Consider the following 25016-nt stretch of genomic DNA (forward strand, 5'->3'; position numbering starts at 1 on the left):
AACAGCTCTAGAATTGCATTTTCGGAGCATTTCAGAATGTGGTCACCTGGTATGTGTTTTCTCTGTTGCTTTACAATAAAAAATATCAGGGGTCCAAACATGAATCTCCCACAGGACATGCAGTTTGGCCCTATCATTCACACCATAGAACTTTAGTCCCACACCTCTTTTTACAACACATGCTAACCATCTAACCAATAGATTGGGAAGCAACTGAACTAGTTTACTGAGCTACTGCACCAGACTGAAAAGTTTATTCTTGCATTTACAATTTCACAGTCATATAGGTTTGAAATTATATCAGGAATAATTAGCACGTGCTATACTTAACTGAGATAGAGCTGCTATATAAACAGGTAATACAGATAGCTCTACCTCACTAAGTATAATCCATTCTTGTCACTGACATGTACACGTATCTGCTACAGAAAAGCTAAACAGTATTACAGTAAAGATATTTCCTCCAGTGCAATTCCAGTTTCTGAATATAAACTCTTTTTTTAAAAATGCATTGTTCATATTAACTGTGAAAATAAAACAGAGAAAGTGGCATCAACCACTCAAGCTCATTCTTAACTTTGGCTAAGATTCAGCTTCTTCCAGAATTCTGATATTTAAATCCCTGGATTTTAGGTTAAGTTTAAAAATGACAAAAAGCTAGGAGATAAAGGGATTTAAGCTGAGAGAAGACACAGCTGTCACAATTCACTGCAAAGAAAATTTTCCAGAATTGCTGTCTCTGTTTGTTTCCAACAGAACTTTTACAAGGCTTAATATAAATCTGGTTTTCAAAAGATGAAACAAAGCAAAATATAGCACAGCATACAATGAGCAAGAATGGAGAAAGAAAGTAGGAGTTTTGTAGATTTCTCGAACTTGATGACAAAGGAGGACATAGGTCACCATCATTTTTCTCCCAGAAATGAGAGTCTAATACTGTGGAAAGCATTTCTTTGGTTGCTGCTATTAATACATTAAGAGTTTTTAAATGCCAGCAATATGCTCAGTGATGTAGGAAGCTCAGAAGTACTTTGTGGCCTATACCAGCTGGGCTACACGTGTGCCATCTGTGCCATTTATTTTTTGCTGGGAGCCACAGGGGAATGGAGAAATTTGAGTGTTTCGTGAAGAGATAGAGTTGTGGATTCTAGGTTTTGCTTCAAAAGCAGAATATTTGGTCTCAGGGGCTCTCTTTCTCTGAGTAGCCTTCAAAATGTTCTCCTTCAGACTGGGCCTCAGCCCAGCTTGGAGCCTTTAGGAACTCTGAGGCAGGTTCCTGTTAATCTACACTATGTGGTTCCTCTCTGCCTTTGGATCAATACCCAAAGTATGTGGTGATTTAGAGAAAACCATATTATTCCTACCCTGGTGTCACAACAATCTGAGGGTGCATCCATGGACAGGACTTCCTATTGCTGCTACTTTATCATAGCACTAGAGGAAAGTGGTAAGAAACCAAAAAACTCAGTGCAATTTTAAAATCAGTGGTTAAAATCAGTGCAATTTTGAAAGATTCAATCTGCTATCTTGATTTGAAATTACATCCAATTGTATTCGAGCACAGACATAAACCATCATGTAAAATTTGATTACAATGTCTTTGTGGGGAGGGGTCCACAATGAAATGATGAGGTTTGCTGAGCTGAACAGAGTTAAGTATTTTGCAACGGTGAAATTGAATGCACTAACCTACTTTGCAGGTTTGTTGTGTGCCACTGACAACGGGGCACATGGAAAATGTACTCCAACTCCAACTTGATTATTAGCAGAAGTGACGTGTTTTGCTATGTTTCTATGATTTTCCTGAATACATTGTTCAATGTTTGGACTGCAATCCACACACTGTGTTCTTCGGGTTAGACTGTGAATAAGTTAGAATGTAAACAAGTTCCCTGCATGTGATCTGACTGTGAGTGAGTGACACACTCACTAGTCCTCAAGTATCCAGCAGCCACCACACATGATTCATAACAATCCAGCATGGTAGCATTACACATTTCAGTGTTTTAACCATCACATTGAGCTTGAAGGTTGCATATGCATTTATGCTGATGTGACATTGTTTTTAGTAAACACTGTTATAGCTCCAAAGCAAGTATTTCTTGAAACCTCAAGAAATCTATACTGCAGCTGGATGCAGTCCCCTAGCACAGTGAAGGTTTTGTTAACTTTTATATTTCAGCTTCTCTCATTCTGACCATGTGATGACCCAAGACCCCCTCCCCCTTGGTCTTCATCTCATTCAATGTGCTCAGATGTTTGGATAAGGCATCAGACTTCTGAACATTGTTCCTTTGGAATTTCATTTTTCATTTGCTTCCTGTCACCTGTCACCTCCGTAATTGTGAAACAAACAACACAGCCATTTCATTGATTTGATTTGCCAAAGTGGCAATGCAGCAGACATCTAGAGAAGTTAACGTTAGTGGAATAAACCCAACATTAAAATTTACCTCATTTAATTAACAATGTTGTAAAGTTCACCAACCTTCAAAATCAATATCTGCAAAAGCTGTTGGTGTTTGCCTGAAAGGCTTCTGGTCCTCAGACATGGTATAGGTGCACATTGTGGCAGAATCTGTGCTTCGATTTGACTGGAGAGTATTTAGCCCACAACCCTACCCCCTACAGCCCCTCCATGCCATCTTCCACTCTATTCTAGAGGCCCAGCTCCCAACTCTCCCAATCCAATTTTTGAATGTGCTGGGGGCTGTAAGAAAAGGGGAAATTGGCAAAAATTCCATTAGCAGAGAGCTGATGGATCAAAAGCCCTTTCATATGTGCAACAGCATCAGTTGGATTCCACCCAAATGCCTCACAGAATTACATGAGATTTCAAAATTCTTCATAAATTTAAATTAGTGAATCCTTAATGCATATTATAAGAATTGTAACTCACACTTTGAGGCAAACAGAATGGTGCCACAGGCCACAACACACCCACGCACACACACATACTTATAAAACAGATAGCTGTGCTACTTAAATGGAGAAAAAGAGGCAGAGCGTTATATCTGATTATGGTTGCAATCCTACCCCCACCACTCTACGAAGTGGTGGAGCCATTGCATCGTCTATGACCTGGCCACTCAAAGCAGAGGCAGAAGGTGGGGACACAGGACAATTAGGCCCAATCCCCAAAACAGCTCTAGGCTGGTGCAGCAATCAGATCTAGATTGGGGCCAATACAGTCACCCAAATGAAGTGAGATGGCTTAGCCCCACCCTCAGACCTCCCAATTTGGGGGCTTTCCACTGGTGGGTATACCACCAGCAGACCTCCTACCCACATGTTCAGTGGCTGGAAAGGGAAGGCCGGCACCAGAATGACACCTGCTGAGCTGAGCAGAGGGACACCTTCATTTATTTATTTATTACATTTATACCCCGCCTTATGGCCAAAAGGCCCTCAAGGAGGCTTACAAAAACACGAATATAGCAATACATACATCAATAAAATAATGCAATTCTCAAAATTAAATAACAAATAACATTATTAAAAGAAAAAAACATTTAAATATGTCATGATGAGAGAACCGCATTCAACCAGGTTTTTTATACTAGATATGCTCTGCTCTGGAGGTAGGACAGTCTCAATTTGAAAAAACACATATTGGCTCTTCTTCAGCTTTTTCAGGACCTGACCTTCGTGACTCCCAAAAAACACTGTCCTCCATTTTATAACTTAGAGACAAGAGACCTTTCGTTTTCCTCTTCATGCTTCTCTGGTCCTGTTTGTACGCAGCAGCCATGTTGGTGATAACGATCTCTTTCACTGCATTCTGCTGCTCCTGAACTGCAGTGGTAAATGATGGGAGGACACGGGTTTTGAACGGACTAGTGCCTTGTTCTTTGAGGGAGTCCTTGATGTATTCAGCCTCTGCTGGTATTCGGCGTCCTCGGATCGGAAGTCGTCGGCAATGGCCTCCCAGCACAGGTTCAAGTGGGGCAGGCTGTGCAAGAGGCTCACCCACCAGGGCGGCAAGTAACTCACCCCCGTCGCCATGCCCAGCCAGAGAAGAGGAGAGGCGAAGCGAGGGAAAACGCTCCTTCTCACTTTCTTGGAGGCTCGGCTCGGCTCGCTGTGGGGAGCAGTGAGGTAGTGGTGGTGGCGGTGGCAGCAGAACTACGCTTCTTCTGCCTGTACATGTTGAGGTTCCTGATGGGTGCCCTGTCCCGCCCTTACCCAATCCAGACCCCCCACAGTCTGGGATAAGGGGCATTGGATTGCCCTGGAACTCATACTAAAAGTAGTTCCACTAAAATCACTGGAATCTACCAACTTAAGCACAAGGATTTCAATGGACATACTCTGAACATGATTTAGAAGTCCAACCCAGAGGCTGAATGATGCAAATTCAACACAGAAAGAGTGAAAGTCATGTTGGGTTGCTCATCACTAGCCACATCACATACAATAACTAATATAGGGTTGTGACCCTTGTGAAAACACATTGCAAAATAACTGAATGCATTATCAAGGGAATAATTGCGGTTTTCGGATATTGAGTACTCATAGCTATGCAACAGACATACAAGAGAGAAGACAGATATGAGAGGTGGTATGCACAACAAATGAAAAACAAAAGGTCCTTTTTTCTTTCCTTTTTTTGGCACTATAAATTAATAAATGGGAAAGGGCCTTGAGTGCAGCCCAGAACTGAGTACTAATTCCATGCTAAGTTCCATCTGTTTTCCTAGGCCTGGTTAAACAAGTTTAAGCTAACTCTTTCCAGCTCATCTCTATAAGTCTGAAAATTAAAAAAACAACTGCATGCTAGGAATAGTAATGAAAAGAGAGGTCTTAAGAAAATTAAGTCATTTTAAACTGTTGCTAAATGGAAATTTGATTACATTTTTATTAATTATTACAAGTTGACATTTTAAATAAAGATAAAAGCTTTTTTAATATTGTGGACATTACAGGATCTAAATAAGACAGAACAAAACTGATTGTGATCTCTTTTGCGCCGGATTTATATTGACACTGAAGTATCTAAGCTGCTATTTGCATAATACACAGTTGCTTCTGCAGGTTTCTGTGCATCACTGGTAACAATACTGGAAGCAAAGGCTTAGATCAGTGCTTTCCAAAAATCAGTGCTTTCCTGAAAATTGCTGGGGATCTTGGTCGACAACTTAATGATGTTTCTGTCCGTTGTTGGCTTCTACTACCACATTATAGCTGTCTATAGATGTATGTCATGAACTAGAGCAGTGACAGACAACCTTCAGATGCTGCTGAACTAAAACTCCCATTAGCCTCAGCAAGCATGTCCAATGGCCAGAGATGATGGGGATTGTGGTTCAACATCTGGAAGGACAAAGTTTTCCACCCCTGAACTTGAGGCTGTCGTGGATGATCCAACTCACTTATCACTCCCTAAAACATTCTAAGGTGACTTGAATTATCACAATATACAGAATAAAATCATGGACTTCCACCAAGGGTCATCTGCATAACAGGGGACAGAACAATGGGCTCTAGGGTGTGTTCTTGGACCTGGACCCCTTCTCTTGTGGACTACTTGTTGGGTTATAGGATCCAGGCTGTCAAGTCACTACCACTATGTCTACTACATTGGAAAGTAAAAAATGTCTCTTTTGTATCATCTTTATATGCTTCTGTGACTCTCTCTCTCTCTCTCTCTCTCGTGTGTGTGTGTGTGTGTGTGTGTGAGTGTGTGTGTGTGTGTGTGTGTGTGTGAGAGAGAGAGAGAGAGTGAGTGAGTGAGTGAGTGAGTGAGAGAGAGAGAGAGAGAGAGAGAGAGAGAGAGATTCCTTTAGACCTGTTAACAAGCGTTTTGTATGCACAGTATCAAGTCCAGCAGGTGAACAAATGCCCCATGAACCAGAGATTAAATTGCCAAATAAAATTTTGTAAGAGGTTTCATATCAAAGTTCTGGTATCAATTAAATATCCTCCAAAAATTAAATTCCTACACTCCTTGGAATAGTGTGTGTGCATGTGTTTTGCATGCACTACTTATGCACAATATTTCTTTCTATATAGAGTCCATGGTTCCACAGACCTATCCACTGTTGTATACTGTGCAACTGGATCAGCTATCCTTCTTTGTATTTTACAGATGGCTTTGACCCAAAATCCAGCATTCTAATTTCAACATGTGCCTTGATTGCAGAAAGCTTTAGAAATGCAACTTGAGAGCTTCTAATTAAATTACAATTTGTTTTGACTGAGTGACTAATATTGCTTGTGCTACTTCTGTTATAATAAGCAACAGTACCTAAGAATAATTGCTGTAGCTGAAAGGTTAGCTCCAATAACATGGAAAATCCTGAGGCTCCTCAGCTATAAATCACTGGTATAATAATATACTGGAAAGAGCTAAACATGAGGGAGGAAATCACATAACAGAGACCAAACAAACTTTCACATTATGGGGAAAAATGGCTTTCATTTGGAGACATGCATGCAGATCAGTCTTCTGTGAGAAATTGCAGTGCCATATTTTGATTACTGCAGCCATGTTTCTTTCATTTGTAGCTTTGCATTTTTATAATTTCATTAATAATTAGCTTCCAGAAAATACTTTAGGAAACCAATAATGAGTTGGAAGGTTGTGACTAGTTATGGGTAAACTAGTAGCAACTTCCTGTTTTGAGTTAGTGAGGCACAACCTCTGCCTCAATGGCCCATCAATCTATACCTTAGGTCAAGTACATCCAATGAACGCGACATGTGGCCTATTCAGATGGTTTTGGTCCAAGATAGGCTGCTTGAAATCAGCACAAGGCCCATACTGTTGAAAGGGGAAAGCAAAAGTGTTGTAGTCAATGAAGTCCTACTCAGAGTAGACTCATTGAAATGAATGAACATAAGTTAGTCATATCTATTAATGTTAATGGGTCTACTCCAAGTGGGACTACCACTGAATGCCACCCTTTATGTCATAATCCATTAAAAGCAACAGGCATGGCTTTTTAGGGAAGGTGAATGATGGTGTTCTGGCACAATTGCAAGTACTCTTGGATGAAACAGATTATCTTGACCCATTCCACTGTGGTCTCAAGCCCTGGTAATGGGACTGAATTGGCCTTGGTTGCCCTGATGGGCAACCTTTACCGGAAGGACAGAGGGAGTGCAACCCTGTTATTCTTACCTGATCTTTCAGCCGCTTTTGATACCATTGACCATGGTATCCTTCTGGGCCATCTTGGTGAGATGGGTATTAGAGGCACTGTTTTACAGTGGTTCTGATCCTATCTCCAGGGTCGCTCTCAGAGAAGAGCATTGGGTGACTGTCTTTCAGGCCCCTGGCAACTGTGCTGTGGGGTGCCACAGGGTACCATCTTGTCCCCAATGCTATTTAACATCTATATGAAACACTTGGGAGTGATCATCAGGAGATTTGGGGTGAGGTGTCAGCAGTATGCTGATGATACCCAGCTGTATTTCTCTGTAACATCTGAATCGAGAGAGGCCATGCAAGCCCTTAACCAGTGGCTGGACTCAGTGGTGGGCTGGAAGAGGGCCAATAAACTGAGTCTGAAGCCTAGCAAAACAAAGGCACTGTGGGTTGGTGGTTCCCAAGTTCAGATAATTGGTCAGTTGCCTGTTTTGGATGGGATTGTACTCCCTCTGAAAGAGTAGGTTCATAGTCTGGGGGTGCTCCTGGATCCATCTTTGTTGCTAGAGACCCAGGTGACTTCAGTGGCTAGGAGTGCCTTTTACCCGTGTCACCTGGCAAGACAGCTGTGGCCTTGTCTGGACTGGGGTAGCCTGACCACTGTTGTCCATGCACTGGTAACCTCCAGGTTGGATTACTGTAATATGCTCTATGTGGGGCTGGCCTTGAGGTTGGTCTGGAAGCTTCAGCTGGTACAAAATGCGGCAGCATGACTGCTCACTGGGGCAGGGTATCGCCCATGTCACCCCATTGCTGAAAGAACTGCACTGGCTACCCATTAGCTACTGAGCCAAGTTCAAGGTTCTGGTTTCGGTGTACAGAGCCATGTGCAGCTTGGGACCAGGATACCTGGAAAATCGTCTTATCCCTTATATACCCAATCGATCAGTATGCTTTGCAGGTGAGGGCTTCCTGTAAATGCCATCTTATCAGGAGGTCCATTCCGTACAACATAGGAAGCAGAACCTTACTATAGCAGCATCTACCCTTCGGAATTCCCTCCCCTTAAATATTAGACAGGCACCATATGTTTTCTTTTCAGCACTTACTGAAGACCTTCCTCTTTCAACAAGCCTTTTAAGTAGCAACTTTATCCCAAGCTGCATCTGTATTGGAATTGCTTTTTAAGATGTTTTTACAGATTTTTAAAAAAGATGTTTTTAAAGAAGTTTTGTTTTAATATATTTAAAGTCTGTTTTTATGATGTTTTAGAGTGTTTTTAGTGTTTTGTTTGCAGCTCTGGGCTCCTACTGGGAGGAAGGGCGGGATATAACAATAGAAATAATAAAAGCTCTTTTCTGTTGCATATGCTCCCTTTGTCCGTACGTTGGGTTAGTGCTCTCGACCAGCACTCACAGCTGGGTATCCTTGTCCTCAATTCCACCACACATATGTTGAAAGTAGGGAGAGAGCAACTCCTGTTTGGGTTCTTTTGTTTGTATTCCAGAAGGAAGATAGAATTTGGATCCTCCAGCTGGCTAGGCTTGCCTACCTTTACCTGTGCTCTTCTGTACCTAACTTCCTCCCGTTGTAAATGGGTATGCTCAGGGAAGCTGACCTGTCCCTCCTCCTCCTTCTTCGACTGTCCGAGGAGAGAGGAGACATCTTTGTCTTTGCTCTCTCTGCTGAGCCATGAGGGCATTACCCAAATCTTGGCATTGCACCTCCAACTTAGTTAGTTAGTTAGAACTAGGTATGCCTTTCCTATCTACTATGTATTTCTATAAATAAAGTTGCTTTTTTATTTTACTAAGTCTTAAGTCTCAGTGATCTAAATGCAGGGTAAAAGCCTACTGCTTAGGTAAATGCATACACTGGCACACATACATATTTCCATAACAACATGGAGATAGCATACTGGTAGCATTATTTTATTCTATGACCATTCATAAAGGCCATATGGCACTATGGAAAACTCTGAAAAGTCTTTGAAATGCTAAAACAGATCTCACTTGTCTTGCAAATAGCCTTCCTTTTGTTTGTCCACTGAAAAATTAATCAATTGCTCTGCATGGCATAATGAGTCTTAAACTTCCATGTCTTTCATACAAAAACCAGAAAGTCAATATCTGAAATATGGCATAGTATATACAGGAACAGCAAAATTTCAGAATTCAGATATTTGGGGCGTAAATGAAAAACCTATGCAGAAAAATCTGTCCCTAGTGGTTTAGTAGAGGAATACAAGAAAGAAAGTAAGTACAGAAAAATAGTTTAAAAACTCAATAAATACTGTTCTACAATTGACAATCTATCCGCAAAGCCATTTCCTGGCTTTCACACCCAAAAATGGAATCCAGGAGCAGACTATGCAAATAGGGACTGGCACAGTTCTCAATGGACCCCATTGAGTTCTAAAGTATACAGTCAATAGATTGTAGATAGAACTTCCTGCTGGGAGGAAGGGTGGGATATAAATCAAATAATAAACAAACAAACATAGTTGAGAGGAGGGAAAATCAGAAAGTGAGTCATTAGGAGTAATTAAATCCATACTTTAATGGAACTCCTGAACACACCGCTTTACCTTCTCTCGTTTATTCTAATGGGGAACAGTACAGTGATGTACTTGGGCATGATTTATCCATACACTGCACCCCAGAGAACAATGGCCCTGTAACACACAGGCTCTCCTTCTACGTATATCCATCCTATGACAGGCACCTTGCTAATTCCAAAAACAAATTGCGCTCCAGTTACTGAAATTTTCTTCTGTGCAGTACATTTGGGATCAGAACAAACCTTTTACTGATTAAATAGGAATCTTATCATATTCCATCAGTTTGTTGATGATTATGTAAGCACTCAACAAATGATAGAAAATCTCTGCTCATTAATATTTCAGGTTTAAAGAATACATATCCACTTTGCACTCACAAATAAAAACTATAATTTATAGACTGAAAAACCAACAAGCTATGAATATGTAACAGTAGCACTACTAATCTCTGAGCCATCACTGACCTAGTCAGAATTTTCCAGCTTGCTTAAAACATTATACAAATTCTAATAAATTTGATGGTAGCATTATTACTTTCTTGTTGGCATATTTCACCTCAGAAGGAAATATAAAATTTATTAATATTTTGAGAATTCATTAGTATAAGCTACACCAGAAAACTCATTGGCAGATCAATCCAAACTATAGGAAGCAGTGTAATTTATGTCAGGGTAAATTATGCTGGTGTAACTTACCCCTATTCCAAACTCTGTTCAGGAGCAGAGCTACTGCTGGCTGAGCCAGCCTAAGCTTGGCAGAGGGAAAACAATAGAGTTTGACTTATACCACCCTCTTTGCCAGTATAAATTCTGGTAAGTTGCTTGGTCACGTGACCAAACTGAACAAAGTTTGCAATAAGGATCCCCGCCCTGCCCTAGACATATCCCCGGAATGCACCTTTTTCAGGACTTAATCTGGCCTTGGCTCAGCCGACTTCAGCTGAGCCAAGGCTGAGCCCAAGCTCAGCTGGAGATCTGCCTGTTCCAAACTCCACTCATCCCAGTGGATCTTGGGTTTGGATTGCTCACCAAGGGATTAACCATTTTACTGTCCTTTTTGATTTGCATATATCCGGAAACCAGACATAAACAGATACTCTGAAAATGCCAATACATTTCCATTAAGAAAAAAAAAATTTTTGCTTTGCTATGTGTCTTCAAGTCATTTAAGAAATAAATAAACCCTGGGAAAACACATTTTACACTGGATGGTTATTATAAAAAGGAATCCCAAAGATATTCTAGAAGCCATCTATTCAATTATGCAAGGCCAAATGTAGGCAACAAGAAGCATAGCAGTGTTTACTAACAATAAATAAGCATTAAAAGGTACATCAAGAAGAAAAATGGCCATATACAGCTAATTCTGAAATACACAGATGTCTTGTGCATCATATCATATTTCAATATGAGAAAAACACAAAATATAAATGTATCTGTTAACAGATTATATTTGGCAGAAATATGCAGGTTTCAAAAGAAAAAGGCAAAGCATAAACCATAAGATCATTTTTCTAGAAAGCAACATATAATACAGAATTTTTTTCAAATGACATCCCAAGTCATTTTTCAATATCAGCATTTCGTGCTGTCATTATTTTCCTTTTTAACATTCCCTTTCTTTGCATTCTTTGTTTTTAATTTAAGCAACATTCATTTTTTTAAAAAAGGAAATGCTACTGCTCCCAGGCACGGAATTTGTTTAATTACTAAAGTGGCACACAAAATTGGTTCACTCTGACATATGGCAATATATTATGATCTGACATGGTGTCTCACAAGACACAAAAATTAAAGACAAGGGAAATTGTAGAACTGTCAGAAATCAGTTTTAACACTTACTTTTGCGAAGGTCTGAAAAATATCTAGAGCAGGTGGCAGCTGAGAAGAATCTTGGATCTCTACCTTCAAATATAGCTGCAGTGTCCTTGCAAGGTGTCCCAGGCCTTCTTTCATTTCTTCACTTAACTCTTCAACATCTTTAGAGGAGGCAACATATAGCAAGGGATGAACAGAAGCTTTTGCCACATATTTAAGCTGTCCAGTGGCACCTTTGCAGTCTAGACATTTCTGCCCCAAAGACTGGAAGGACAAACATATATCACTGGATTTTTGACTGTTACCTCTCACTACGTGGTTCATGCCAACTTGTCGAATTAAATTATGGGAATATTACATCAAAAGCTTACAACCAAAGCTGATGTCCAAAAGGATGTAAAATGGCAAAAGCAGTCAGCTGGATATGTTACAGTAAGCATTGCTCATTTTGTGTTGTCCACAATATATCCCTAAGTGTAAGATGATGACTTACGTTTCTTTCTTCAAATCAGTTCTCAGAAAATACTATGCAAAACAATCTATTTACAGGACACAATAAGAATGACAGCTTAAAAGAGTTTTAGTCAAATTAAGGAAGTCTGAAACACAAAGCCTACATAAATGCATGTTCATGTAATAAAAATATATTGGAGGTTCCTCTCTAGATATGATAAGTAATGTGCAGATCCAGAGAAAGGCCCAAAGGAGGAGACTGGTGGAAGGTGACTTTCCTGCCCCCTCCTTCCTCCAGCTTCCCCACCTGAAAATCTTCTCCTGGGTTGGGAGACAATGATGAATGAATGAATGCAGGGGAGTGGGGAGAAAGAGGGGGATCTTCAAAAATCAGACATCGGCACCTTCCTTGAACAGGAGGTCCACTCGTGAAAGCCCTCTGCCTAATTTTGGGAGGTTCTTCCCTTCCCCTTCTGCCCCACCAACTGCATTCAGAAAGGTGCCAGATTGGCTGCCAGAGAAAGTAGTAGAAAAGTCAGCTTCCACCAGCCCTTTCTACAAGCTTCTTTCTTGATCCAATCCAGTAAGAATCCCCACTTTGCAAACTAAAACCCTGAAGCAATAACGAGTGAAAAGAATCTGTAACCTTCTAACTACATCTTAACATTTGACTGTCCAACTCAAAACCACAACATTTGTGCATACTTTGTTCACAGTGGTCTGCATTTTATCGGAAACCAAGTTATTAGGAAGGAGAAAAACATAAAAGGTGATCCAAACCATTCTTTACATGTTATGATTTCTGTGGTACCAAACCTGGAAACAAGAACTGGGAATTCAAGTGTCTTTGAGTCAAGCTAGATGTTACACCATTAGCCCAATGGTCCTTTTAAAGTCAGAAAATGCAAGTAGGGTTTCAAATATGTAGCAAGCTCTTGGCAATCTAACACAAACTGCTAGCGAAGGAAATAATTTACCCTACTAACTGAAAGAAATCATTTTCTTTAGGGTTTGAGAATGTGCTTTTTCTTCAGCTTCTTTACTACTCATGGCTAATAAAAAGGTAAAATGTACTCTCTCCCATCTCTTATGAAGAAATGTGCACACATGCTTACCTTCACTGCAGCCAATTAAAACATTGGGGGGGGATGAGTGGCCAGGGGAAACGGCCAACTCATTTATTTATGTACAGTTATATACTGCCCAATAACATAGCTCCAGGATTGCTTCCAAATCTAATGACACAGAAACATTAACATACAAACACTGGACATGATCCTAGACACATGTCTGTGCCCCCTACATTCCCATTCAGTTCTCTCCCTCTGCTTGATGCAATTTATTCATGTACTCCTGAACATTATGCAAAGGGACCAAAATATTCTGAGGCACTTGTTATAGGCCGCCTTGTATAACAGTGGGAGGGAAAGTTTTCAGTCCACCACCACTACACCCCCATTCATCCTCTGTTGGAGGGAGAAGCCTTAAAAGTAATGTCACTCCCTTTTTGCTTGCATTACAGCTTTCCCCTGGAAGTGACCCTATGGTCCTCTTCCCTTCCATTTTTACATTTTAAAAACAGGACATGACAAAAAAACTATTTCGCCCAGAGGAGCACAATGCACATAACATAATGTATTGATTCATTTCAGAGATAGGCAGACATACTAATTCCTCCCATCACTGAAAGAAAACCACCTCTGGGATGGAGAGTAACAACTGTGTAAGAGTGCAATGTGGGGGACATTTCAGTTCAGGACAGATGCAAACAAGAATAATATATATGACCAAAACTTTGGGGAGAATTTAGAGAATCAAAAACAGAATGCAATTATCTGATCTGGAATTTGGCCAGAGTGTCAGAATTAAACATTGTCTGAGAAACAAGGTCCCATAAGATTTTTCACGGCAAGTGATCTGAAACGAAGTTTCCCATCTCACACTGAACCCAAAGGAAGTAAGAACTGAAATGATATCAAGTAAATGAATTGTTTTAATTTTCTGGGGTTCAGAAAACTAACTTTGTTCCATTCCCTGGAAGATGAAACATTACAAAAAGTGTAGCTATGAATACTATATGTAGCCCATTTTTACATGTTAAACTAAATGCACCACTGAGCCTCATTCCCACCATCTGTGCATATGTATGAATATTGCTGATGGACGATAGAAAGCAGGAAAGAGCTTGTTTTTAAATTAAATGGACATTCTAGGCTATGTTTATATTTGTTATGTAGATGCATACTCCCATACTGCCAGGATAATATTCATAGTGCAACTGCAGCTTTTATCATTAACTTGGGAGTACCAGTTCCCTCCATAACATCTCTGTAGTGAATGATCTCTAAATGATCTCTGTTGTGATGCATAGCTCAAAACAGACCTAGATGTACATACACAACTTCTCAGTATCGAACTCTTCCTATGAATTCAGTTTCAGCTAGCAGAGAATAAGCCTCTTAATTAGCTTCCTCTGGTGCCGTAATACAGTAAAAACCAATACCTAGATATGAAAATATTTTGGTGAGGGATATCTTACAAAAAGCCAAGATTTGGACCTTCACGTGCAGACAATCTTTTAAAAAGGTGTGACAACACAGCATCAAAACACACAATGTGAAGGTCATGAAGAGGGCATCATTTGGTCATAGACTCAAAAAAGGCAACAAATAAGCACTTAGCAAGTTGCTGGTGTATAATGCTAGTGAGACTCCAAATAACAAAAACAAGGTGGATAAGTAAGAGATTTTCACCATAAGTCATGGGAGAATTCCAGTCTCCAGTGCTCCTACCCAGAAATTATCTAGCATATTTGAATTGGGGGGAACACTGAATTGTAATGTGAATCCTGATCACACATGTTTACTCCTAAACTGCATTGATTCAGAAGATTATCTTTCCTTGCATAAAAGATTCCTCTATAATCTTTTGATTGCACCTAAGATGTTGCCATGGGGGCCTTTATGGTCAGATAGCTGTTTAATCAATATAAATGGTCCTCATAATGTTAATAATATTTATTGATTACCCTTCATCAGCCCATCATACAACAGTAATTCACAGTAGTAAGGGACACCCTTACATGAAAAACATTAACAAACTAAAGTCTCAAGAAGGCAATGGAACAAGCTACCAAGAAGCCCACAAAATATTAAGGTAACCTACTTAAGAAGAACCCTTCTGAATAAAGCCAAAGGCATAACTAGTTCAGCATCCTGCTCTCACAGAGAGCAACCAGATGCCTATGGCAGAGTGAGTTAACTGGGTTCCAATATGGAAGTACTAGTAATCCACAATGCTACCAGGACATTTGTTGTTTGATTTCCAATTGTCTTATTTTTCTTTATAATTATATACCACATCTGAAACTATTCAAAAGTGCTGCACAACACACACAAAATTAATATATTCATTAGCATCAAAATACAAAAGCAACAGAACAGAAAACCAAAAACTCAAACTCAAAAAATCAAAGGCTTTTCATAAAAGAAAGTTCTCAACTAGCCTTTGAAAGGACAGAACACTGATAATCAGCTGTTGTGTGTGCTAGTTCTTCTCTCAAGTGTTATTTAGGCAAGTCTACTAAATTCCAAAAGGAAGTTATACGTCAGGATGCTACATAGTAAAAGGGGTACATATTGACAAAAATACTGCTGACATCTACTTACTGGACTGCAGCTCAAAAAGAGAGTAGAGCTCCTCAGATGGGCATGTTGATTGTCTTAACTGGTGAGAACACAAAAATATTAATGAATAAAAATATGGGCTCCTACTGGGAGGAAGGGTGGGATATAAATCTAATAAATAAATAAATAAATTATGAACTCCATTTTTAATCATTCTTTTCATACTGACACATCACATCTTTATGTATAGAATAACAATCATCACCATAAACCCATTCTTCTTCTTCATGTCTGTGAAATCAGTAGCATTTTGAGTCATATTATTGTAAGTTACAACTCATTTTCCTTTTTTTCTTGGTTTTCACACCTTGTTTTGCAGACTGCAGTTACCCATATGTTCTGTAAACTGAGTTCCACACTGATTTAAGCACAGCTGAGATGGCTGTTACAAGCCTGTTTGAATTCATCCACAGACTCAAGTTATTTATTTTACTGTTGTGAAGCAGTTGTGAAGTTTTACAGACACATGCTAGAGAAGCCCTTTGAAACAGATGTTAGTCGACCAGCCTCCCATAGAGATCTGAGCTGTGGAGATATTGGAACTATGAGTAAACATACAAGTTCTGGAACAGCATCCACCTAAGATCAAGTTAAGGACTAAACTCTGGAGCCAAGAAGTTTTGTAGTGATTCAGTCAGGTCTTCAATATCATTTGTTACTAAATTACTATTCTGATAGAGACTGCTGCACTTTATGATATATATGACTACTGAGTAATCTTTTCCAGTATTAATCACAGATAGAAAGCGTACTTACTAGTTTGAAAACAATCCTGCCAACAAGTCTCACGGAATCTGGAGGGAAGTTAGGCTCAATACTCTTAATACACTTGCATTCCCGTCTGTGGTCTTGCCAGGCTTCTTTCTACAGGTTGGGAAAAACAGAAATTATTTTGTCTTTAAACTCTTTAGATATTAAAATATAACAAATATTAATTATTACTGTAAAGGACAAGTGCACAGATAAAAGGGATTATATGCAAGCATAAGAATCTTTGGAACCAAGCCATGGCTCAGATTCAAGGGCATATGGTTTTGACAAGAATTGCTGTTGAAGTACTTGGATGTATTTATAGTGGTGTATTAATCATTAGTTATTAGAACTGTTCACCATTTAAAGTGTTTTAGCTGATCAACCATTTGCTTTTTATATCTAAATACATTTGCATATTAAAACCTCAACATAAGTGACTTTGTAGGATTTTGGAGACAATTTTGAATTTAATCAAAATTCTACCACTCAGTATTAGATGGAAATATGTTTCCTATTTCTGTAATATAAAAAGTGCACTTCCATTTCAAACCTGCTTCAATGAGGAACTAACGGGATGAGAAGCAGATATTAAGAGAAGTATATTGGAGCATTCTGATGTCAGCTTGATCTTTGTCCAAAAGATAAGTAGCTTCAACTGTGGGAACAGGCCAAAGACAGATGTATAGAACCAACCCTGCTTCATGCCACCTGGCCCCTACTCTAAGGGTAGTAACAATCATGTCAGCAGCTCCCTATGCTGGCAGCTATCACAACTGCCTGGATTTGGTCTCCAAAGTCCCCAGTAAAGATCCCCTAATGCTTTACACCCTCCAGCTCACAGGTCCCTGTCAGCAGAGGATGGAACCCAAAGTCACATACTTACTGCAGGTCCCACTTGTTTCCTTTTAAATCTGATCTCCTATGGAGAAACGCACAGGAACAAATTACCTATTGTAAACTGTCATTCTTTTCAGTGGAGCTTTCTGCTTTGTGGCAACCCTGATCCTATCCCAGTAATCCTCTACTTGCAATATTTACATTCAGCATCCCATTTGAGAGTCCCTTGATTGCTACCTCAAAAGAATTTTGAGGGTTTTTTCCATTGATGCTGCTATACCAAATTTCTACTTAAGGTTTGCACAGAGGAAGGCAGGCAGGCAACAGAAACAGGTGGTATGGTATGGGATTTAGGGCACCAAATGTTCACCAGTCAATAATAATAAATAAAATAAATAATAATAAATTTAATTTCTTCGTCGCCTATCTGGCCAATGGCCACTCTAGGCGACTTGCAAAATTATTAAAATACAATTAATAAAATACAGTAATACAATAAAAACAATAGATCTACAACAACAATATTGTTGTTAATAACAGTCAATATTTTCAGTGGGAAAAAAGAGATTTTGGAGAAACCAAAATGGCCTCTAAGCCAATCTCCTGTGAACATCTTTCAGAGTTGTTCACTACCCAACTGGTGGATCCTTGTGAACCATTCTCTTTTTGGGGGGGGGGCTTCTTTATGCTGTCTACTCATATCATATAATCAGTGTGCGATAACATCTTAGTTCAGATGCAAGAGGGCATGCTCTGCATGTATACTGCACATGGCCTCAGGTTCAGTTTGCAGCATCTCCTGTTAAAAAGGACCTCACTCTTGGAAGGGCTCTTGCCGAGACCGTAGAGCAGCTCTGCCAGTCAGTATAGACATTACTGGGCTAGATGGACCAGTGGTCTGACTCAGTATACAGCAGCTTCATATATATTCACATATCCAACCAGATTTGGCTTCATGATGTTAGAAAGCCAATTCAAATGAAAAACAGGAATAGAAGCATTATTGAACACTTTTGCTTCTGTTCACTTGCTAAAGGGAAAAGTGCATTTCACATATTGTGCAAGTTTTTGTGAAAAGCTGCCACCCCCAACTTGGTTTGGCTCAGCCTTTCATATAACAAAAAAATAAATAAATAAAAATTAGTTTGAGCATTATAGACAGCTCACCTCTCTAATTTACCTGCTGTTTCACATGGGCTACAAAATGTTAGCTATCTGAATACAACCATAACATGAGGTATCCAGCAAATAAAGGATATATGTATCCAGTTTCTCTTATCCTAAAGAAACAGTCATGACTCTAATCATTAAGACATCGTTCTGCATAAATGCAGCTGTACTAGCATGTACTAAAATTGTTCTTTGAAGCCAGCCTTTATCTGATGTGCTTTCTTCCTAAAATAAATGCTAGGAATAGCTTTAAAATATGCTAGAAGTGACATCCAGATGATCAACTGTTTATGTAGGCTGTAAAGGGGCAATGAGATGAAATATGCAACATCACACAAAATCATGTGTCTCATTCTTCTAATGTTAGCAGTGTTTTTTAATGTTAGAAAAGCTTTGGAATCACATCTTTATGATCACTGCCAATTTGAATCCATTCACAGAGTGAATACATACTGGCTAGAAACAAGCACATCCTTTCCTATTTTAGACATGGTCATGGCTGCACCTGCTACTGCTACAAAAAGAACTCAGCAACCCTGTGCATATTTGCCACCAGCCACTCTACTTTACCTATGTCTTCTGTCCGCTTTTGTTAGACAGGTGTTGTGTTTGGTTTTTTCTGTGGCCAATTATTGATTCATGTTTTTAAATTTAGTCAATTAGTACACCGCTTCGTATTTCAACAGAACTCTCTAAACAGTTAACAAATTCTAACAAAAAGGAATCAATATAAGACATACAACATAAGTATAAATTCCATATTCAAAACCAAGCAATACCAATAATACTAATACTACCAATAAGAGTCCCACATTTTAAGTAACATGATTAAATAAATCTCTAACAATGTATATAACTAAGAATTACAGAAATAAATCATATACAAAACATCTAAATATAATGATACATCAAAATGCAAGTTACAGTGTATCATAAAAATGTCATTACATGTGTGTGTGTGTGTGTGTGTGAAATTTTTGTTAGCCATGACAGCAGATTTCACAGGAAAAAACAGGAAAGCGAAAGGGATAGCAATAGATTATTCATTTGTGGCTAACTATCATAATAATCATTACCTGACAATGTACATCACAGTATCTTGCAACTTTGCACTGCGAACACCTAAGAAGTCGCTTCTTGCTGTTGGGAAGGGAAAAAATGAAAAAAACATGAAATACTATACATATTTAAGAGAAATAACCTTCAGATAAATGCTTTTAAACTTTAAGTTAGCCCTTCACCAGGAGAAGGTCCCAGGGAAGGTCACACCAATATAAAATACAATATTAAAACAAGTTTAAAATAACATACATTCACAACTGGGCTCCTGCTGGGATGAAGGGCAGGATATAAATAAAATAAAAATAAAAATAAAAAATAAAAACTAGAGAGGGTCCCAGTACACAAAGACTAATGCCAGAGCAGCAAACCACAATCTAGAGAGCATTTTAAGGCCGAATTTTAAAAATAGTTGTTGAAATAGTTTTATGAAGCTGAAATAGACCCACGGACTTGTACTCTGTATGATATGTAGGTTGCTATCTGACTTTTTAGGTTGTGGCTCTAGGCTACAATTCTACGAAATAGCATTATTTGTTGTAACTGCCCACCAGGTAAACCATTTTGTGGTCTGGCTCTTCAGCTGTGGTAAAAAATGAAGAAAAAATTAAAGTGTAAGTGTGTGGGGGGGGGAGGGTGGAATGTCCTAGAATATTTACAACTTGTATTTGTGTATGTTCAATGGGCATAAAGTTAATTACTTTAACTCTTATAATTAAACAATATATTTTCTAGGAGAACAGAAAAAACTGAAAGTCACAGAATCCAATAATAATGCTTCACTTGAACAATTTACAGCTGTTGCATCCTGTATGTAAAGCTTTATAGGGGCTCTTCAAGCAATACCTATTTGCCAAAAAATGAAATGCTGCAATCGGAGTAGAAAATGTTTTATCTTTTTTCTGGTGAGACAGTAAATAAAGAAATAACATTTTTGTTTTCCTGCTGTCCTCTCACACAGACAACTTGTATTAAACTATGATTACCGTAAGAATCCCCAAAGTGCTTTTGCAGTAAACTACACAGTGGGATATAGCTTGTCTTTGGAGCTCAAAAATGTAATATTCCATTGCAAGCTAAAATTCAGGAACTCTTACTCCAGATATTATCTGCCATAAGCAAGATTCTTGCTGAGAATCTATAGGCACATTGAGTGACGGCATATATTTCTACCCTGAATTCCCCATTAATATAAAGTTCTGTCTTAAATAAAATAGTTGTAGGGCTTATCTACACGGTGGTTACTGTGTGTTTGATGCTACTCACATCTCCTTTAAATCTGCATGGTTCACATGACATTATCAGCAAACAGAAGCTAACACACAGTTTCCCCCCTGTAAATCTATACTAAATCAATCCTACCAAAAGTGGAGGGGAAAAGTCTCCACTCCATTTCTCTAGTGCTTCCAGACATTTTGCTCTGATGCTTTTAGGTGGGTGTGTCAATCGTTCCCCTCTCCACCCCCACTATCTCCTCCTCCCTTCTTTCATTTTGTTTTCTGTGAGGTAACAAGCAACTTCCGGTTGCTCTTCTCCATTATGCTAGCCTTTTTTATGCTGCTGCAAATGGTGCCTTTTCTTCTTTTTCCCCTAACTTGTGCACAAAAGCATGACACTGCTCAAAGAAAGATTTGTATTTCAGCTGTATCCTACCAACCATATGCATGTAGAACACAGATATTCACACTTCCAGGTGTTGTTTTTTTTAAGGAACCTACTGCAGCTAGAAGAACAGACTGAGCATGTTCGGTCACCTAGCAACCAGAAGGAGTGGAAATGTATAATTAGAGGGCGGGGCCACGAGGAAACAGTGAGACTAACCCTTCCCAGAGGAACACCTACTTGTGTGAATGGGAAAAACTGATTGGCAGCTAACATTGAGCAGGAACTGCAGACGATGCAAATCTATTACGAAGGTAAAAGCAATGTATTTGCTATGAAGTATCAAAGTATCAAAAAGGTTTATTGCCAGGCCATAGGCCATCACAACATACATATAAAATAACAAAGTATAAAATCATGTAAATCCATTTAAAACAAAAGTTGAAAGGAGGAAAGAAAAACATTCAGATTTAAAGACCTTGGTCAATAATATATTTAGCCCTCATTTTTTGAGCCACAAGGGCAAAGTGAGCCACCCTGTAGGTAACCCTATGGATCCATCAAATTATTACCCATTCTAATTCGAAGGAAATTATCAGAGTAGATTTCTCTGATTAGGTGTAATAGACGTTTGTCTATATTGGTGTTAGCGAGCTTGGCCCATAGACGATCTCTGTCAATAGAGTCAAAAGCTGCCGCTAAATCAATAAAGGCGGCATAAAGATGTTTTGTGGGGCCTATCATTGATTGCCTTGCTATAAAATGTAAAGTGGCGCAATGATCGATAGTGCTCTGCCCTTTCCGAAATCCCACTTGTTCTGGGTGAATGAGTAGGTTGTCCGCTTCCCACTCCTCTAACTTGAGCAGGAGAAATTTGCTGTATAATTTGGCACCTACATTAAGTAGACTAATGGGCCGATAATTATTAGGATCTTGTCTCTCTCCTTTTTTAAAGATGGGGATGACAGTGCTCTGTTTCCATGCCTCGGGCATAATGCCCGATTCATTAATCTGAGTAAACAGATTAGCCAAAATGGGGGCCCACCAATCTGGAAAATTGATAAAAAGTTCAGCTGGAATCATATCACCCCCTGGCACCTTACCCCTTTTTAACAAGGAAATGAGGGACTTAATTTGGGTTTTTGTAACCGGGGGCCAGGGGGGCAGATCAAACTCTTTACTAGGCCGAAGCACAAAACTTATAGATGGGGCTGCATAAAGTTTAGAGAAATGTTCATACCATATCCTGGCAGAAATTTGGTTGATAATAGGGTACCTGTTCGCACCCGTACCACCGGCAACCAAATCCCAAAATAATCGTTCATTACCCTCAAGTAGTGCCTGATTGAGTCGTTCCCATTGAGCTCTCGCAAACCTATCCTTTTTTTGCCTCAACATGGATCTGTATGAATATCGAAGATGGACTAGGTGTTCATGACAGAATACAGATGGTCCCCTTCTAGATCTGCGGGCATAATTTACTAATACACGCTTAGCTGCTTTGCATTCGTAATCATACCATCTCTTAGATCTTAAGCGCACAGATTTGGAAGAATTCTTCCGAGACAACAAGGGTTTAAAGAAAGAGATAATATTCTGATATGCATTAAGAGCATCTGTCTCGTAATTAATATTATTAATAGAATGCAAGGAACTGTCATTTAATAATTGTGTTAGTTCCGTTTGTAAGTTTGGGGTCCATCGTATTCTACGGTCTGCAATTTGGAGGCCTTCCATATCAGGGAGTACAGGTGGAGGGAGGGGGGAGCGCAAATTCAGAGTCGTTGAGGTAGGAAAATGGTCACTATCAATTCTATATAAGACGTTGAACCTACATACCTCTTTAGTTAAAGTACTTGAAACCAGTGTGTAGTCTATCACACTGGCTCCTCTAGATGAGAGGTAAGTATATGCTCCATTTGATTGGTCAATAGCTGAACCATGTAGGCAATCCGATGTTTGTGGGAGAGCTCAATAAGTCTCCTACCTTGTTTATTAACCACCATAGTATTTGCTATGAAGAAATGCTCCCATGTAGATGAGCCCATATTGTCTCCAAGACATTTTTATGGAGGAACACAACAAAAAGAGATGGGAAATTTAAACCAGAGGTGTATTCACACACCTTAACAATGATTGGTAGGACTGTCTTTTATAATTTTGATTTCCTACCATTTTCTAAGAAAGAATATGTAATTTAGGACTACAGTTAGCAAATTCAACATTTGACAGAAAGATGAAAATGATAAGTGAAATAATTAAAATGGGCTAAGAATCAAAATTTGAAATGACTTAAAATCTTTCCAGCATGTGATTTTATTTGAAGCAATTTAGTAGGGCTACAAAAATGTTTAGTAGATTCATCGATTAGCTCAAAAGGGGCTCTCAATTAATATGACAGCAGTTTTTTCTGTACATTTAATGAATTAGTTATGTAGTTAAAAGCCACAATCTCATACTGAAGATCCACCAGCTGAGGTCCATGGATTTGTTGAAAGGATCGCTATACCAGCAGAATGCAACAACAGATATGCTACAGGTACACCCCAGATAACCAGCAGAACACTTCACTGCCAAAGGTCTGTGAAGATCTGACGGGGGAAAGCTGAGATGGGTTGTTATTGTTGTTGTGGGTGTGGTGTGGGGGGGAAACACACATGCCATATTCTATACCCCTTCAACACACAGTCATGCTTCCCAAATGGCATAACTTTGCACCTGGCCCTCACCTAATGCAAAAAAATGTTCCTCCTATTAACTTCAAAGAGAAGGGAACTAGGGTTGTAGTTCACTTCTTAGAGCCAGTTCAAATCTCTTTTCACCAGACCCGCAGGCAAAAGCATTCCGTTTGCGGGGTGTTTTTTGCCAATTTCTTTTGCTTATACTGATCCATGTTTTTTTCCTTCCCCAAAAATAGAGTAATTGTTACCGGTATTTCTACTGCTATTATCATTTTTTCTGCAGATGCTCTATTTGTATTTAAATGTAAATGAGGGAGTTAATTGCTCATCGAGTCTGTCTCTTGCCTCTGCTCCCTGTCTGACAACATACTCCCCACCCCCACCCCAACTAGCCTTTTTCTTTTGAATTTCTTTATTTTATTTTCAGTTATGTGATGTAACTTTGAAAGTTGAAAACTGAACTACTGTTGAGTTCCACTTCTGGTCCTTACATTTTGCATGTATGAAGAGTTAAACAAAGAAAGTTAACCAGCCATAAACTGATATTTCTGGCTCCACCATACAGCTGTGAAAATGATCACCTTTTTTTAAAAAAGCCTTCCTTCAACCCCCATGTCCTCAGTTTTTTGTTCTTGTAAAAAAGAACAACCCCAAAAGAATGAAGTTGCCAACAACTTTTCGTTTAATGACAAAGGTGAGGTTTACAAAAACGTAACATTTGGCGGGGGCTGCATTATTATACAGCCACAAGAGTGGCTGTATACTATAGCCAGCATGGATTTTTCACATTCCGCAATGTTAAACTGAAAATACCCCCATGCTATTCTGATGCTTCCCATATGCTCATTTGAAAACAAAACCTTACAAAACTTATAGTCCTGAACTCAGAAACACTTAACAACCCTCTCAATTTTCATGGCGATAAACAAAACAGTCAGAAAGAATCGACAGTTCAAAGTCTGAGAGAGAAAAAACCCAGACCTCTTTTGGACTTTTTTCTCTGAGAGTTCTCATAATCTGTTGAAATTCATTAAAAATCAGCCATGGTCACAGAGTACCTGTAACCCTGTTACTGACCTTACCCCATACTCTGACCTTCATCTTCTGCACTTTAAAAGTTAAAAATATGCCTGGCTGAGTTTTAATTAATTTAAGAAATTTTGCATTGAACTGAATGATAATGTCGGGCATGCTCAGTAAGAATCAACTGTCAGTGGTCTAAAAGCCAGACTCAAAGTTGCTTGGCTTGCCTAATCAGGGGGCCACACCCACACCAGAATTTGATTTCACATGAGACAGTCATGGCTT

General features: G+C 39.2%; 1 protein-coding gene across 3 annotated transcripts in view; it reads right to left on the reverse strand.

Annotated features, from left to right (window-relative positions):
• Positions 1-25016, reverse strand: part of SMYD3 (SET and MYND domain containing 3) — a 597530-nt gene that overhangs the window by 508423 nt on the left and 64091 nt on the right. For all 3 annotated transcript variants that reach the window (XM_061624643.1, XM_061624645.1, XM_061624646.1), the window contains exons 2-5: positions 19443-19506; positions 16363-16470; positions 15589-15646; positions 11492-11628 (exon numbers count right to left, since the gene is read on the reverse strand). In XM_061624643.1, coding sequence (XP_061480627.1) covers positions 11492-11628; positions 15589-15646; positions 16363-16470; positions 19443-19506 — 367 coding nt within the window. The remainder of the gene's footprint in view (positions 1-11491; positions 11629-15588; positions 15647-16362; positions 16471-19442; positions 19507-25016) is intronic.

The sequence above is a fragment of the Rhineura floridana genome, chromosome 4 (assembly GCF_030035675.1).
Source record: "Rhineura floridana isolate rRhiFlo1 chromosome 4, rRhiFlo1.hap2, whole genome shotgun sequence".
NCBI lineage: Eukaryota > Metazoa > Chordata > Lepidosauria > Squamata > Rhineuridae > Rhineura > Rhineura floridana.